This window comes from Rattus norvegicus, chromosome 11 (assembly GCF_036323735.1).
Source record: "Rattus norvegicus strain BN/NHsdMcwi chromosome 11, GRCr8, whole genome shotgun sequence".
Lineage (NCBI taxonomy): Eukaryota > Metazoa > Chordata > Mammalia > Rodentia > Muridae > Rattus > Rattus norvegicus.
In genome coordinates, this window is record NC_086029.1 from 55081325 (window position 1) to 55099164 (window position 17840).

At 43.1% G+C, this 17840-nt stretch overlaps 1 protein-coding gene across 1 annotated transcript; it reads left to right on the forward strand.

Moving 5' to 3' along the window:
- Positions 1–272: 272 nt before the first annotated feature.
- Or5k15 (olfactory receptor family 5 subfamily K member 15) lies at positions 273–1226 on the forward strand. Its single transcript, NM_001001009.1, has one exon. It carries the CDS (start codon positions 273–275, stop codon positions 1224–1226), a length of 954 nt encoding a protein of 317 aa, NP_001001009.1.
- Positions 1227–17840: the final 16614 nt, after the last annotated feature.

Here is a 17840-nt window from a genome sequence, read left to right on the forward strand (position 1 = left end):
TAGCATGTATGTTGATCATAAATTTATAGAGAGCTATACAATAATCCATGTGAAGAATTTAGAGTTAGGTCAACAGACATCTCAAGAAAATACCCATATGCACAGTCTATGTGTGATTTCCTTTCATATGACATAATGTACAATGGAATATATCAGGGGACAGATAACATAAATTAAACAGAGCCTTACTGCAACTAGAGAGGGAGAATAAGACATGTTCTGGCTGCAATATCACATTTCTTACCTATTTTTTTCTCAGCAGAGAAATGAGAATGAAGAAGACAAATCACTCTTTGACAACACAGTTCATCCTGGTAGGATTCTCAGATCACCCAGGCTTAAAGATACTTCTGTTCCTAGTGTTCTCTGCCATCTATCTGGTCACCATGGTAGGGAATCTTGGGCTGGTGGCCTTGATCTACATGGAGCCTCGTCTCCACACACCCATGTACATCTTTCTGGGCAACCTGGCCCTGATGGACTCCTGCTGCTCCTGTGCCATCACTCCCAAGATGCTAGAGAACTTCTTTTCTGTGGACAGAAGGATCTCTCTCTATGAATGCATGGCACAGTTCTATTTCCTCTGTCTTGCTGAAACAGCAGATTGCTTTCTTCTGGCAGCCATGGCCTATGACCGCTATGTGGCCATATGCAACCCCCTGCAGTACCACACCATGATATCCAAGAAGCTCTCCCTTCAGATGAGTATAGGCATATTCATAGCCAGTAATGTGATTTCCATTATTCATGTAGGGTGTCTCTTAAGGTTAACTTTCTGTAAATCAAATCGCATTGATCATTTCTTCTGTGATATTCTTCCCCTGTATCGCCTCTCCTGTACAGACCCGTTTATCAATGAACTAATGATAAATATTTTTTCAATGCCAATTCAAGTCTTTACTATTGCCACTGTCTTGGTCTCTTACTTCTGCATTCTTTTCACTATTTTCAAGATGAAATCCAAGGATGGGAGAGGAAAAGCACTTTCTACTTGTGCATCCCATTTTTTTTCTGTGTCAATATTCTACACCTGCCTTCTCATGTATATTATACCATCCGAAGATGGTAGTAAAGACATACCCATGGCCATATTTTATACAATAATAATTCCTTTGTTAAACCCTTTTATTTACAGCCTGAGAAATACAGAGGTAGTAAATGCTCTTAATAAAGTTATAAAGACATATAGCATTTTTAAAAAGTCTTCAACTTCTACAGCTCACTGATTTCAGTTCATAAGAATGGTTTTATTAATATTCAATAAAGAAAATGAAAATGTTTTATATAAAGTGTTAGTTTGGAGTCTTTATAATGTATTTATTAAAGAGCATGCTAATGTAATTCCAAAATAATGTGATAATTATTCATCAGAATTTTATAACTCAAATAGTCTATAAAATTTTTAACTGTCCTATCTACTTCTATTGCTCCCATTGGATTTTCCAATAGTATAGCTTCAATAAATAAATATCACATTACAATTAGATGTTTAAATGTTTAAGAATATGCTTTGATTCATATTGCCTAGTTAATTGAACAATTTTGCATGAGTTTTTTTTAATGTTCAAATCTCTTAAAATTCCCAGGGGAAAAACTGCATGGTTATTATTCAGAAATCCTTTATTTTACAACAAATACCGAGCTTTGAAAGGAAAGTACTGAGTTATCTCACTCAGTAATCACACACCTCAGGAAAAGAGTTTCCAGACTGAGTTTATCCTACTCAAATATAATCATTAAAATTTTTTTAATCTGAAAAAGTATGCTAAAATCTATGACTATATGGTATTGATTTTCAAAGTATTGATTATTAAGTTAACACTTAAATATTAATATATAAACCAAATTCTTCAAAAGAATAGCAGTTATAATTATACAACAGAGTTTTTCTGAATTTGATGTATTTGTTTTGTAGCCTCAGCATACCTTCCTTGTTAAGTAAGTAAAGCTTTAAATTGTTTAAAGAAAACAAAAATAATGACAGAAAGAAGGGAAGAGGAAAAGGAGGAAGCCAATCTGGCAGTTTCTCAGAAAATTGGAAATAGTTCTATCTGGACCCAGTTATACCATTCTTGAGCATATGCTCAAAAGATACCCCATCATACCACAAGGACACATGTTCTACTATGTTCATAGCAGCCTTATTTGTAAAAGCTAGAAACTGGAAGCAACCCAGATATCCCTCAAACAAAGAATGGATACAGAACATATGGATCAACTATTAAAAACAAGGGCATCATGAATTTTGTAGGCAAATGGATGGAACTAGAAAATATCATCCTGAGTGAGATAACTCAGACCCAAAAGGGTATGCATGGTATGTCCTCACTGAAGTGTACAGAAAAAATTACACAAAAAGTACAGAATATCCATGATATATGGCACAGACCCAAAGAAATTAAACAAGAAGGAAGGCCCAAGTGAGGATGCTTCAACCCCAAGTAGAAATGGGAACAAAACAGTCATGAGAGGGAGAGGAAAGGAAGGAGGTATGAGAGGGTAGGGGGAAAGGAATCAGGGTCAAGATCATATATTGGGGCTTGCTTGGAGAGATGCACAGAGAGCCTAGAAAATGAATGGAAACATGCAGCTACTGGGAGCAGGGCTTGGGGTGGGTGTGGAGAGAGTCCCAGAGGCCTGGGATGGGAGAGGCTTCCAGGACTCAATGCAGTTGACCTTAGCCGAAACACCCAACAGTTGGGATATGGAACCTAAAAAGATAACCTCTAGTAACCAGAGAGGACACCAAATGGAGGAATAGGAACACCAGCCCACCTACAAAAAGTGTGACACAAAGTTGTTCGTGTCCAAAAGAAATGGAGGGGAAAAAATGGAGCACAGTCTGAAGGGATGGCCAACTACTGACAGGCCCAACTTGGGACTTATTCGATGGGCAGGCATCAATCTCTGACACTATTACTGATGCTATGCTGTGCTTGCAGACAAGAGCCTAGCATAGCTGTCCTCTGAGAGGCTCTAGCCAGCAGCTGACTGGGACAGACGCAGATACCTACAGCCAACCATTGGACGGAGGTCAGGGACCCCTACAGAAGAGTAAGGGAAAGTATTGAAGGAGCAGAGTGGGATGGCAATCTGACAAGAAGACCAACAATGTCAGCTAACCTGGATTCCTGGGAGCTTGAAGAGACTAAATCCCCAACCAAAGAGCATTCACAGGCTGGTCTGAGACGCTTACAATGGATGTAGCAGAGAGTTGCTTTAACTGGCTACAGTGGGAGAGGATGTGCCTAATTGTGTAGAGACTTGATGTACAGAGTGTGGGGATATGGAGGACCCACCCTTTCAGAGGTGAAGAATAGAGGGAATGGGAAGAAGAACCCTTCAAGTGGGGACCAGGAGAGGTGACAGCATTTGGGATATAAATAATTACAATAATAATTATTTTTTAAATATGCAATGTGTGAATATAAGAAAACAGTATGCAACATAGTAACTGCACATATAAACTCCCAGGTTGTTATCAACACCGGTAAGTCATAATGATACAAGCACCCGCTGATGTGATAGAATAACAAAGGTACTTAAATTCTGTGGTGTTTCTCCAAAATTTCCTAAGAAAAATTTTATCATAGTCAAAAACCAACAAGCATAATAAGTCAACAGCCAGAATTGGAAGGCCTTATATTATTTCTAGACAGAATTCTTTTGAATTATTAATGTTTCTGGATGACAAGAAGAATCCAAAACCTGTAGTTTTGTAGAAGTAGTCAGAGGTTAAAAATTAGCATCCTGATTTGAACTGTGGACAAAATCTAAAATTAATTAAAAAGAAGCTGGATTCCAGAATGAAACTTATAACTAACAGTACATATTGGGGAAAAAAGAAGAACATTATTTTAAAAATAGTACAAATTGACGTTAGTTTAACATCTTAATTTGAAGATGCACCCAAAAGACTTGAATCCCCAGGGAGTGAAGAAGTCCGACTGGGGTCGGGGTGGGGTGGAGACAACCTCTTGAAGGGGTGGGGGGATATAGAACAGTTCAAGGGTGGACCAGGAGGGGGATAAAGATTAGACTTAAAAAACAGATTAAAAAATAAAAGTATCCAAAACAAAACGACAACCAACAGATTGGGAAAAGATCTTTACCAATCCTACAACAGGTAGAGGGCTTATTCCAAAATATACAAAGAACTCAAGAAGTTAGACTGCAGGGAGACAAATAACCCTATTTAAAAAAATGGGGTTCAGAGCTAAACAAAGAATTCACAGCTGAGGAATGCCGAATTGTAGAGAGCTGCGACGTGCCGCGCCTCAAAGATGGCACTGGTTTCTGCCTTCCACCCTCCCAACGGTGAGCGCTCCTTGCAGTAAACAAGTCCTTATTTGGCTATGTCTGCCTGGCCCGCTAGCTTCCGCATAGTGACAGCCTATCTACATGACCCACGTGGCTTACTAGGACTGGCCAGTGCTAGCTATTTAAGTATGGTACAGGGCGTTCCCCGGGGAGAGAGAGTCAGAAGAGAGAGTCAGAAGGTTGTATCAAGGTTCCTGAGTAAAACTGCTTGAAGAAGATCTCCTGTGGTCGTGTCTTCCTTGCTGGTCAAGGTTGGGCGCGGCAAGTGGTGGCCCATACGGGGAACTCCTCGAATCCACCGTAAAGGGACTCAACTCTCTCCAAGATCAGAACTTCTTGCAGTCAGGGCAGCGCTGGAAATTTCCCAAGGTAAGGTGGGACAATAAGGACCGCGGGAAATAAGCGGCTATAAAGTCTCAGGGTAGTGAGCAAGTAAAGTTCACAGTAACAGCGAACCGAAAGTAAAGTTCGCCGTAGCAGCAAACCGAAAGTAAAGTTCGTGGTAGCAGTGAACCGAAAGTAGCAAGACGCGAGGTGAATTTAGCTGTAGCAGCATAGAAAGTTTTTGTCAAGGGGACCTCACAGTCTCGTCCAATTTTTCTGGCTCTTCAAGAGCTGTTTGAGCGAAAGAAACTAAAAATAAAAAGAAGCACCATAGAGAGATTTTTGAGCGAATGCGATGCCATTGCACCCTGGTTCGCAGCCTCTGGTAATCTCACTGTGGTGAGCTGGGACAAGTTAGGGAAAGACCTTGATTTTGCCCGGGAACAGGGGACTCTAAGGCCTGGGGTCCGTACAGTATGGCGCTTAATGCGTAGCTGCCTTGAGGATCAGAAATGTTGTCAGGCAGCTATAGAGAAGGGGCAAGCTGCCCTAGAAATGCTTCAAGAGGAGAGATCAGAAAAGCAGGGAAGCGCAAAGGAGACAGACTCAGAAAAGACAGATACAGAGGAGAAAACAGATGAAACAGATTCAGAAGAAGAGTTACAAGAGTTGATAGATCAAATGCAAAACAGTCTCTAAGGAATAGACAGAAGAAGAAAAGGAAAAAGCCTAAAATGGTGGAGGAACCTCCTGGGCAGTTCCCCTCGGCTCCTCCTCCCCGCAATGTTGTAGAGGAAGGAAGTAGAGTTTCGGGTAGTACATTCTGCCCAGAAGTGTGGAAGGCAGTCTGCATAGAACTACAACTGGCCTATCCTGTTTATGTGGATGCTAATCAACAAAGGTATCATGAGCCTTTAGACTTTAAGGTGATCAAGTCCCTGGCGGAATCAGTCAGGACATATGGCATTATGGCCTCATTTGCCGTAGCTCAGGTTGAGGCCTTACACAGATTTTGCATGACTTCTAGTGATTGGACTAACCTTGCTCGGGCCTGTCTTAGTCCGGGACAGTATTTGGACTGGAAAGCTTTTCTTATTGAGTTTGCCAATGAACAGGCTGCCACTAATTTGGCAGCGGGGGATGGCCAGGCTGCCTGGGATAGGGATATGCTGCTGGGTCAGGGATGCTTTGCCAATGCTCAGACAGGGTATCCAGGACAGGTTTACCAGCAGATTAATGAAGTTGGAACAAAGGCATGGAAATCCTTACCTAATAAGGGAGAAGTGAGTGGAAACCTCACCAAGATCCTTCAAGGACCTATGGAGCTATTCTCTGACTTTGTAGCCCAATTAGTAGAAGCAGCAGGGAAAGTCTTTGGAGACCCTGATACTGCTATGCCCTTGATTAAACACTTGGCCTATGAACAGTGCACAAGGGAATGCCGAGCCGCTATCACTCCTTACAAGGACAAGGGACTTGAAGCTTGGATGAATGTCTGTAGAGAAATAGGGGGACCTTTGACTAATGCTGAACTTGCGGCTGCTGTTATGCAGATGATGCAGAGAAAAGGAGGAAGCTCAGGAGCGTGTTTTAAATGTGGTAAACAGGGGCACCTAAAAAGGCAATGTCCAGAAAGGGGAAGTCTAGTTAGTACAGGAAGTGGCCAGTGCCCAAGGCAACCAGGGCTGTGCCCCAAGTACAAAAAGGGGAATCATTGGGCTAATGAGTGCCGCTCGGTAAAAGACATCAATGGGCAGCCTCTCAGCTCGGGCTTTGGTGGAACACGTCCAAAAAATGGACAGCTGGGCCCCCGACCCCAGGGCCCACAAATATATGGGGCAGTCGAGAATCAGGATGTAGAACAGAGTCACGAGAGATGGCCGTCCCTTCCCCATCCAAGGGGCCAAGGAGAGCCACTAAGGGCTCCACAGAACTGGACCTCCGCTCCACCACCAGACTCGTACTAACTCCTCGGATGGGGGTCCAGTTGATAGAAACTGATTTTAAAGGACCCCTTGAGCCTGGCACAGTAGGGTTACTTATAGGGAGATCATCTACAGCTTTAAGAGGACTACATGTCCATCCAGGAGTTATTGATCCAGATTATACCGGAGTTGTCAAGATCATGGTAGAATCACTAAAAGGAATTACTGCTATTTCCCCTGAAGATAGAATAGCTCAGTTGTTACTTTTGCCTAGCCTTCATGAAAGATTTGCCGCCCAGTCTAGAGAGAGGGGAGAGAAGGGTTTCGGTTCCACAGGCTCCAACCTTACATTTTTAGTTTTGGGTTTAGACCAACGCCCAGTAATGGAGCTAAGGATAGATGGTAAAAGGATCCTAGGACTGTTGGATACAGGGGCCGATAGAAGTATAATAGCTAAGAAAGATTGGCCCTCTGGATGGCCAGTACAGGCCTCATCTCAAACATTACAAGGTCTCGGTTATGCAAAGGCTCCTGATATGAGTACAAGACAATTGAGTTGGAGAGATCAAGAAGGGCATTCAGGAGTTATGCAACCCTATGTGTTGGATTTGCCCATTTCCCTTTGGGGAAGGGATCTGTTGAAAGACATGAGTTTCAAATTGATCATTAATTATTCTGAGACTTCACAAAAGATTATGAAAAATATGGGCTATTTTCCCGGTAAAGGAATAGGGAAATACCTACAGGGTAGGACTAGCCCTATAACTGCCCAAAGGAGAGAAGGGAATCAGGACCTGGGTTTTTCCTAGGGGCCGCTGAGGAAGGCATTCCCATTACCTGGAAAACAGAGGAATTGGTGTGGGTTCCGCAGTGGCCGCTTTCCTCTGAGAAGCTTGCCGCAGCTAAAGACCTGGTAAATGAAGAGCTGGCTATGAAGCATATAAAACCATCAGTGTCACCTTGGAATACCCCAATATTTGTGATTAAAAAGAAGTCAGGGAAATGGAGACTGTTGCATGATTTACGAGTTATTAATCAACAGATGCAAATCATGGGCCCAGTGCAACGCGGGCTTCCTCTTTTATCCTCTCTACCAGCCTGTTGGCCTGTTGTAGTGATTGATATAAAAGACTGCCTTTTCTCCATACCTCTTTGTCCAAGGGATAGTGAAAGATTTGCTTTTACTGTTCCATCATGCAATCATGAAGAACCTGATCAAAGATATGAATGGGTCGTTTTACCACAAGGTATGGCCAATAACCCTACTATGTGTCAACTTTTTGTGGGCAACGCCATCGCCCCATTAAGACAGAAGTTTCCCGCACTGAGATGCGTACATTTTATGGATGATATCCTTTTAACTGCAAAGAATGAAGAGATTTTAGATTTAGCATATGGAGATTTAGTTAAATTGCTAGAAGGTAAAGGATTATTGCCTCTGAAAAGGTACAAAAGGGCAATCTTGTAAATTATTTAGGAAAAAAAGTAAGCCCTTATATCATTATCCCCCAAAAGGTTGAATTGAGGAAAGATAACCTTAAGACTCTTAATGATTTTAAAAAATTATTGGGAGATATTAATTGGGTCAGATGTTATTTAAAATTACCAAATTATGAATTAAAACCATTGTATAATATTTTGGCTGGGAATTCGGCCTTGGATTCTCCTAGACAATTGACTGATGAAGCAAGGGAAGCTTTAACGAAGGTTGAAAAAGAATTACAAGGCGCAATGTTACATCGATGGAAGGAGGGTGCAGACATTGTGCTATGCATTCTAGCCACCTACATGCAGCCCACAGGATTGTTGTGGCAAGATGGCCCTCTGCTTTGGGTTTATCCCAGAGCTTCTCCAGCTAGATCAGTAGAGTATTATCCTACAGCAGTTGCACGATTAGCCCTGAATGGGATTCAACAGTGCATACAATATTTTGGTGTTTCCCCAACCTCGATCATAGTGCCCTATACCGGTCAGCAGATGAAGATCTTATGTGGCACTGTGGATGATTGGGCTATACTACACTGTGGATTCCATGGAGAGATAGATAGTCATTATCCAAAACACCCTCTGCTATCCTTCTTTAAGGAACATCCCGTGATTTTTCCTAAGGTTATCTCCACTGTTCCCATACAGGGGGCCCCAAACATTTTTACAGATGGATCCAAAAATGGCTGTGGAGCCTATATGGTTGACCATCAAGAGCCAATTTTGTGTCAATATCAACCCAGCTCTCCACAAGTAATTGAACTCAAAATTGTGCTGGAAGTGTTTAAAAATTGTTCTTTTGCCTTTAATTTGCTCTCTGATTCATCATATGTTGTTAATGCAGTTAAGATATTAGAAGTGACTGGCCCTATTAAAATTAGCAACACGGTATGCCAGCTGCTGAGGGAACTTCAGGAATTGATCTGGAAAAGAGGTCACAAGTTTTTTGTCCAACATATTAGAGCTCATACAGGTTTGCCTGGTCCTCTAAGTGAGGAAAATGATCTTGTGGATAGATGTACCTGAATAGAGTTTATCTTCTTAAGCTCATCATTGGATCAAGCCTGACAGTATCATCAACAATTTCATGTGCCTACCAAAACCTTACAGCAGAAGTTTCATCTGTCTCGAGCAGATGCTTGACAGATAGTTTTAGGATGTCAACAGTGTATCACTTTCCATCATCCCCCTAGTATGGGGGTTAATCCCAGGGGCTTACTGCCTCTAAAGATTTGGCAAATGGATGTAACTCACATATCTGGATTTGGGACTCTAAAATACATTCATGTTTCTGTGGATACCTGCTCAGGTGTCATTCATGCGGGAAAAGACACACAATGTTATTGGACACTGCCAAGAAGCCTGGGCTGCTTGGGGAAAGCCTCAACACTTAAAAACTGATAATGGCCCAGCATACACTGCCCAATCTTTCAAATCCTTTTGTAAACAGATGGATGTACAGTTGAGCCGTGGCCTGCCTTATAATCCCCAAGGTCAAGGTATTGTTGAGTGAGGACATCATACCTTGAAGGAATGCTTAATTAAACAAAAAGGGGGAATAGGCCATGGCAGAACTCCTAAGGAACAGATATCCTTAGCCCTTTTTACTCTTAATTTTTTAATTTTGGATGATGACGGCCTTTCTGCCGCTCACTGACATCGGTGTTGGGCAGGCACATTGAAAGGTTATGTGAAGTGGAAAGATGTGCTCACTGGCTTATGGCATGGGCCAGACCCTGTGTTGCGTGGGCAAGAGGGTCTGTTTGTGTGTTTCCTCAGGACCGACAAGATCCGTTGTGGGTCCCTGAAAGATTGACCAGGAGGTACAACAAGAATGAAGATCCTGCTGTTGCTGACACTTCTCGGTGTGAGCCAAATGGCGGTCAAAACGGAGCCCCAGTGGGGGATACTACCGGTGTTCCTGAGACTCATGCCGATACGTCATGACCTTTAAGCCCACTCCTCAAATTTTTCTTTTTTTTTTTTTTTATTAACTTGAGTATTTCTTATATACATTTCAAGTGTTATTCCCTTTCCCGGTTTCCGGGCAAAATCCCCCTCCCCCCTCCCCTTCCTTATGGGTGTTCCCCTCCCAACCCTCCCCCCATTGCCGCCCTCCCCCCATAGTCTAGTTCACTGGGGGTTCAGTCTTAGCAGGACCCAGGGCTTCCCCTTCCACTGGTGCTCTTACTAGGATATTCATTGCTACCTATGAGGTCAGAGTCCAGGGTCAGTCCATGTATAGTCTTTGGGTAGTGGCTTAGTCCCTGGAAGCTCTGGTTGCTTGGCATTGTTGTACATATGGGGTCTCGAGCCCCTTCAAGCTCTTCCAGTTCTTTCTCTGATTCCTTCAACGGGGGTCCTATTCTCAGTTCAGTGGTTTGCTGCTGGCATTCGCCTCTGTATTTGCTGTATTCTGGCTGTGTCTCTCAGGAGCGATCTACATCCGGCTCCTGTCGATCTGCACTTCTTTGCTTCATCCATCTTGTCTAATTGGGTGGCTGTATATGTATGGGCCACATGTGGGGCAGGCTCTGAATGGGTGTTCCTTCAGTCTCTGTTTTAATCTTTGCCTCTCCCTTCCCTGCCAAGGGTATTCTTTTTCCTCATTTAAAGAAGGAGTGAAGCATTCACATTTTGATCATCCATCTTGAGTTTCGTTTGTTCTAGGGATCTAGGGTAATTCAAGCATTTGGGCTAATAGCCACTTATCAATGAGTGCATACCATGTATGTCTTTCTGTGATTGGGTTAGCTCACTCAGGATGATATTTTCCAGTTCCAACCATTTGCCTACGAATTTCATAAACTCGTTGTTTTTGATAGCTGAGTAATATTCCATTGTGTAGATGTACCACATTTTCTGTATCCATTCCTCTGTTGAAGGGCATCTGGGTTATTTCCATTTTCTGGCTATTATAAATAAGGCTGCGATGAACATAGTGGAGCACGTGTCTCTTTTATATGTTGAGGCATCTTTTGGGTATATGCCCAAGAGAGGTATAGCTGGATCCTCAGGCAGTTCAATGTCCAATTTTCTGAGGAACCTCCAGACTGATTTCCAGAATGGTTTTACCAGTCTGCAATCCCACCAACAATGGAGGAGTGTTCCTCTTTCTCCACATCCTCGCCAGCATCTGCTGTCACCTGAGTTTTTGATCTTAGCCAATCGCACTGGTGTGAGGTGAAATCTCAGGGTTGTTTTGATTTGCATTTCCCTTATGACTAAAGATGTTGAACATTTCTTTAGGTCTTTCTCAGCCATTCGGCATTCCTCAGCTGTGAATTATTTGTTTAGCTCTGAACCCCATTTTTTAATAGGGTTATTTGTTTCCCTGCGGTCTAACTTCTTGAGTTCTTTGTATATTTTGGATATAAGGTCTCTATCTGTTGTAGGATTGGTAAAGATGTTTTCCCAATCTGTTGGTTGCCGTTTTGTCCTAACCACCGTGTCCTTTGCCTTACAGAAGCTTTGCAGTTTTATGAGATCCCATTTGTCGATTCTTGATCTTAGAGCATAAGCCATTGGTGTTTTGTTCAGGAAATTTTTTCCAGTGCCCATGTGTTCCAGATGCTTCCCTAGTTTTTCTTCTATTAGTTTGAGTGTGTCTGGTTTGATGTGGAGGTCCTTGATCCACTTGGACTTAAGCTTTGTACAGGGTGATAAGCATGGATCGATCTGCATTCTTCTACATGTTGCCCTCCAGTTGAACCAGCACCATTTGCTGAAAATGCTATCTTTTTTCCATTGGATGGTTTTGGCTCCTTTGTCAAAAATCAAGTGACCATAGGTGTGTGGGTTCATTTCTGGGTCTTCAATTCTATTCCATTGGTCTATCTGTCTGTCTCTGTACCAATACCATGCAGTTTTTATCACTATTGCTCTGTGATTCTGCTTGAGTTCAGGGATAGTGATTCCCCCTGAAGTCCTTTTATTGTTGAGGATAGCTTTAGCTATCCTGGGTTTTTTGTTATTCCAGATGAATTTGCAAATTGTTCTGTCTAACTCTTTGAAGAATTGGATTGGTATTTTGATGGGGATTGCATTGAATCTGTAGATTGCTTTTGGTAAAATGGCCATTTTTACTATATTAATCCTGCCAATCCATGAGCATGGGAGATTTTCCATCTTCTGAGGTCTTCTTCAATTTCGTTCCTCAGTGTCTTGAAGTTCTTATTGTACAGATCTTTTACTTGCTTGGTTAAAGTCACACCGAGGTACTTTATATTATTTGGGTCTATTATGAAGGGTGTCGTTTCCCTAATTTCTTTCTCGGCTTGTTTCTCTTTTGTATAGAGGAAGGCAACTGATTTATTTGAGTTAATTTTATACCCAGCCACTTTGCTGAAGTTGTTTATCAGCTTTAGTAGTTCTCTGGTGGAACTTTTGGGATCACTTAAATATACTATCATGTCATCTGCAAATAGTGATATTTTGACTTCTTCTTTTCCGATCTGTATCCCCTTGATCTCCTTTTGTTGTCTGATTGCTCTGGCTAGAACTTCAAGAACTATATTGAATAAGTAGGGAGAGAGTGGGCAGCCTTGTCTAGTCCCTGATTTTAGTGGGATTGCTTCAAGTTTCTCTCCATTTAGTTTAATGTTAGCAACTGGTTTGCTGTATATGGCTTTTACTATGTTTAGGTATGGGCCTTGAATTCCTATTCTTTCCAGGACTTTTATCATGAAGGGGTGTTGAATTTTGTCAAATGCTTTCTCAGCATCTAATGAAATGATCATGTGGTTTTGTTCTTTCAGTTTGTTTATATGATGGATCACGTTGATGGTTTTCCGTATATTAAACCATCCCTGCATGCCTGGGATGAAGCCTACTTGATCATGGTGGATGATTGTTTTGATGTGCTCTTGAATTCGGTTTGCCACAATTTTATTGACTATTTTTGCGTCGATATTCATAAGGGAAATTGGTCTGAAGTTCTCTTTCTTTGTTGTGTCTTTGTGTGGTTTAGGTATAAGAGTAATTGTGGCTTCGTAGAAGGAATTCGGTAGTGCTCCATCTGTTTCAATTTTGTGGAATAGTTTGGATAATATTGGTATGAGGTCTTCTATGAAGGTTTGATAGAATTCTGCACTAAACCCGTCTGGACCTGGGCTTTTTGGTTGGAAGACCTTTAATGACTGTTTCTATTTCCTTAGGAGTTATGGGGTTGTTTAACTGGTTTATCTGTTCCTGATTTAACTTCGATACCTGGTATCTGTCTAGGAAATTGTCCATTTCCTGAAGATTTTCAAATTTTGTTGAATATAGGTTTTTATAGTAAGATCTGATGATTTTTTGAATTTCCTCTGAATCTGTAGTTATGTCTCCCTTTTCATTTCTAATTTTGTTAATTTGGATGCACTCTCTGTGTCCTCTCGTTTGTCTGACTAAGGGTTTATCTATCTTGTTGATTTTCTCAAAGAACCAACTTTTGGTTCTGTTGATTCTTTCTATGGTCCTTTTTGTTTCTACTTGGTTGATTTCAGCTCTGAGTTTGACTATTTCCTGCCTTCTACTCCTCCTGGGTGTATTTGCTTCTTTTTGTTCTAGAGCTTTTAGGTGTGCTCTCAAGCTGCTGACATATGCTCTTTCCTGTTTCTTTCTGCAGGCACTCAGCGCTATGAGTTTTCCTCTTAGCACAGCTTTCATTGTGTCCCATAAGTTTGGGTATGTTGTATCTTCATTTTCATTAAATTCTAAAAAGTTTTTAATTTCTTTCTTTATTTCTTCCTTGACCAGGTTATCATTGAGTAGAGCATTGTTCAATTTCCACGTATATGTGGGCATTCTTCCCTTATTGTTATTGAAGACCAGTTTTAGGCCGTGGTGGTCCGATAGCACGCATGGGATTATCTCTATCTTTCTGTACCTGTTGAGGCCCGTTTTTTGACCAATTATATGGTCAATTTTGGAGAAAGTACCATGAGGAGCTGAGAAGAAGGTATATCCTTTTGCTTTAGGATAGAATGTTCTATAAATATCCGTTAAGTCCATTTGGCTCATGACTTCTCTTAGTCTGTCGACATCACTGTTTAATTTCTGTTTCCATGATCTGTCCATTGATGAGAGTGGGGTGTTGAAGTCTCCCACTATTATTGTGTGAGGTGCAATGTGTGTTTTGAGCTTTAGTAAGGTTTCTTTTACGTATGTAGGTGCCCTTGTATTTGGGGCATAGATATTTAGGATTGAGAGTTCATCTTGGTGGATTTTTCCTTTGATGAATATGAAGTGTCCTTCCTTATCTTTTTTGATGACTTTTAGTTGGAAATTGATTTTATTTGATATTAGAATGGCAACTCCAGCTTGCTTCTTCTGACCATTTGCTTGGAAAGTTGTTTTCCAGCCTTTCACTCTGAGGTAGTGTCTGTCTTTGTCTCTGAGGTGTGTTTCCTGTAGGCAGCAGAATGCAGGGTCCTCATTGCGTATCCAGTTTGTTAATCTATGTCTTTTTATTGGGGAGTTAAGGCCATTGATATTGAGAAATATTAAGGAATAGTGATTATTGCTTCCCGTTATATTCATATTTGGATGTGAGGTTATGTTTGTGTGCTTTCATTCTCTTTGTTTTGTTGCCAAGACGATTAGTTTCTTGCTTCTTCTAGGGTATAGCTTGCCTCCTTATGTTGGGCTTTACCATTTATTATCCTTTGTAGTGCTGGATTTGTAGAAAGATATTGTGTAAATTTGGTTTTGTCATGGAATATCTTGGTTTCTCCATCAATGTTAATTGAGAGTTTTGCTGGATACAGTAATCTGGGCTGGCATTTGTGTTCTCTTAGGGTCTGTATGACATCAGTCCAGGATCTTCTGGCCTTCATAGTTTCTGGCGAGAAGTCTGGTGTGATTCTGATAGGTCTCCCTTTATATGTTACTTGACCTTTTTCCCTTACTGCTTTTAATATTCTTTCTTTATTTTGTGCGTTTGGTGTTTTGACAATTATGTGACGGGAGGTGTTTCTTTTCTGGTCCAATCTATTTGGAGTTCTGTAGGCTTCCTGTATGTCTATGGGTATCTCTTTTTTTAGGTTAGGGAAGTTTTCTTCTATGATTTTGTTGAAGATATTTACTGGTCCTTTGAGCTGGGAGTCTTCACTCTCTTCTATACCTATTATCCTTAGGTTTGATCTTCTCATTGAGTCCTGGATTTCCTGTATGTTTTGGACCAGTAGCTTTTTCCGCTTTACATTATCTTTGACAGTTGAGTCAATGATTTCTATGGAATCTTCTGCTCCTGAGATTCTCTCTTCCATCTCTTGTATTCTGTTGGTGAAGCTTGTATCTACAGCTCCTTGTCTCTTCTTTTGGTTTTCTATATCCAGGGTTGTTTCCATGTGTTCTTTCTTGATTGCTTCTATTTCCATTTTTAATTCCTTCAACTGTTTGATTGTGTTTTCCTGGAATTCTTTCAGGGATTTTTGCGATTCCTCTCTGTAGGCTTTTACTTGTTTATTAATGTTTTCCTGTGCTTCCCTAAGTGCGTTCAGGTCTTTCCTGAAGTCCTCCAGCATCATGATCGAATATGATTTTGAAACTAGATCTTGCTTTTCTGGTGTGTTTGGATATTCCATGTTTGTTTTGGTGGGAGAATTGGGCTCCGATGATGGCATGTAGTCTTGGTTTCTGTTGCTTGGGTTCCTGCGCTTGCCTCTCGCCATCAGATTATCTCTAGTGTTACTTTGTTCTGCTATTTCTGACAGTGGCTAGACTGTCCTATAAGCCTGTGTGTCAGGAGTGCTGTAGACCTGTTTTCCTCTCTTTCAGTCAGTTATGGGGACAGAGTGTTCTGCTTTCGGGCGTGTAGTTTTTCCTCTCTACAGGTCTTCAGCTGTTCCTGTGGGCCTGTGTCTTGAGTTCACCAGGCAGCTTCCTTGCAGCAGAAAATTTGGTCTTACCTGTGGTCCCGAGGCTCAGGTTAGCTCGTGGGGTGCTGTCCAGGGGCTCTCTGCAGCGGCAGCAACCAGGAAGACCTGTGCCGCCCCTTCCGGGAGCTTCAGTGCACCAGGGTTCCAGATGGTCTTTGGCTTTTTCCTCTGGCGTCCGAGATGTGTGTGCAGGGAGCAGTCTCTTCTGGTTTCCCAGGCCTGTCTGCCTCTCTGAAGGTTTAGCTCTCCCTCCCACGGGATTTGGGTGCAGAGAACTGTTTATCCGGTCTGTTTCCTTCAGGGTCCGGCGGTGTCTCCGGCAGGGGTCCTGCCGCTCCTGGGCCCTCCCCCACGGGAGCCCAGAGGCCTTATACAGTTTCCTCTTGGGCCAGGGATGTGGGCAGGGGTGAGCAGTGTTGGTGGTCTCTTCCGCTCTGCAGCCTCAGGAGTGCCCACCTGACCAGGCGGTTGGGTCTCTCTCTCACCGGGTCTGGGCGCAGAGAGCTGCTGCGGGCCGGGATCCGCGGGTGTGGGACTTCCGGTAAACACAGAACGTGCCCGGTTCTAGAGAAATTCTGCTTCTGTGTGTCCCAAGCTCACCAGGCAGCTTTCTTGCAGCAGAAAATTTGGTCTTACCTGTGGTCCCGAGGCTCAAGTTCGCTCGTGGGGTGCTGCCCAGGGGCTCTCTGCAGCGGCAGCAACCAGGAAGACCTGTGCCGCCCCTTCCGGGAGCTTCAGTGCACCAGGGTTCCAGATGGTCTTTGGCTTTTTCCTCTGGCGTCCGAGATGTGTGTGCAGGGAGCAGTCTCTTCTGGTTTCCCAGGCCTGTCTGCCTCTCTGAAGGTTTAGCTCTCCCTCCCACGGGATTTGGGTGCAGAGAACTGTTTATCCGGTCTGTTTCCTTCAGGGTCCGGCGGTGTCTGTCTTTCAGGGATTTTTGCAATTCCTCTCTGTAGGCTTCTACTTGTTCTCTAAGGGAGTTCTTCATGTCTTTCTTGAAGTCCTCCAGCATCATGATCAAATATGATTTTGAAAATAGATCTTGCTTTTCTGGTGTGTTTGGATATTCCATGTTTGTTTTGATGGGAGAATTGGGCTCCGATGGTGCCATGTAGTCTTGGTTTCTGTTGCTTGGGTTCCTGCGCTTGCCTCTCGCCATCAGATTATCTCTAGTGTTACTTTGTTCTGCTATTTCTGACAGTGGCTAGACTGTCCTATAAGCCTGTGTGACAGGAGTGCTGTAGACCTGTTTTCCTCTCTTTCAGTCAGTTATGGGGACAGAGTGTTCTGCTTTCTGGCGTGTAGTTTTTCCTCTCTACAGGTCTTCAGCTGTTCCTGTGGGCCTGTGTCTTGAGTTCACCAGGCAGGTCACTTGCAGCAGAAAATTTGGTCTTACCTGTGGTCCCGAGGCTCAGGTTCGCTCGTGGGGTGCTGCCCACGGGCTCTCTGCAGCGGCAGCAACCAGGAAGACCTGTGCCGCCCCTTCCGGGAACTTCAGTGCACCAGGGTTCCAGATGGTCTTTGGCTTTTTCCTCTGGCGTCCGAGATGTGTGTGCAGGGAGCAGTCACTTCTGGTTTCCCAGGCTTGTCTGCCCCTCTGAAGGTTTAGCTCTCCCTCCCACGGGATTTGGGTGCAGAGAACTGTTTATCCGGTCTGTTTCTTTCAGGTTCCGGCGGTGTCTCAGGCACAGGGGTCCTGCCGCTCCTGGGCCCTTCCCCACGGGAGCCCAGAGGCCTTATACAGTTTCCTCTTGGGCCAGGGATGTGGGCAGGGGTGAGCAGAGTTGGTGGTCTCTTCCGCTCTGCAGCCTCAGGAGTGCCCACCTGACCAGGCGGTTGGGTCTCTCTCTCACTGGGTCTGGGAGCAGAGAGCTGCTGCGGGCCGGGATCCGCGGGTGTGGGACTTCCGGTAAACACAGAACGT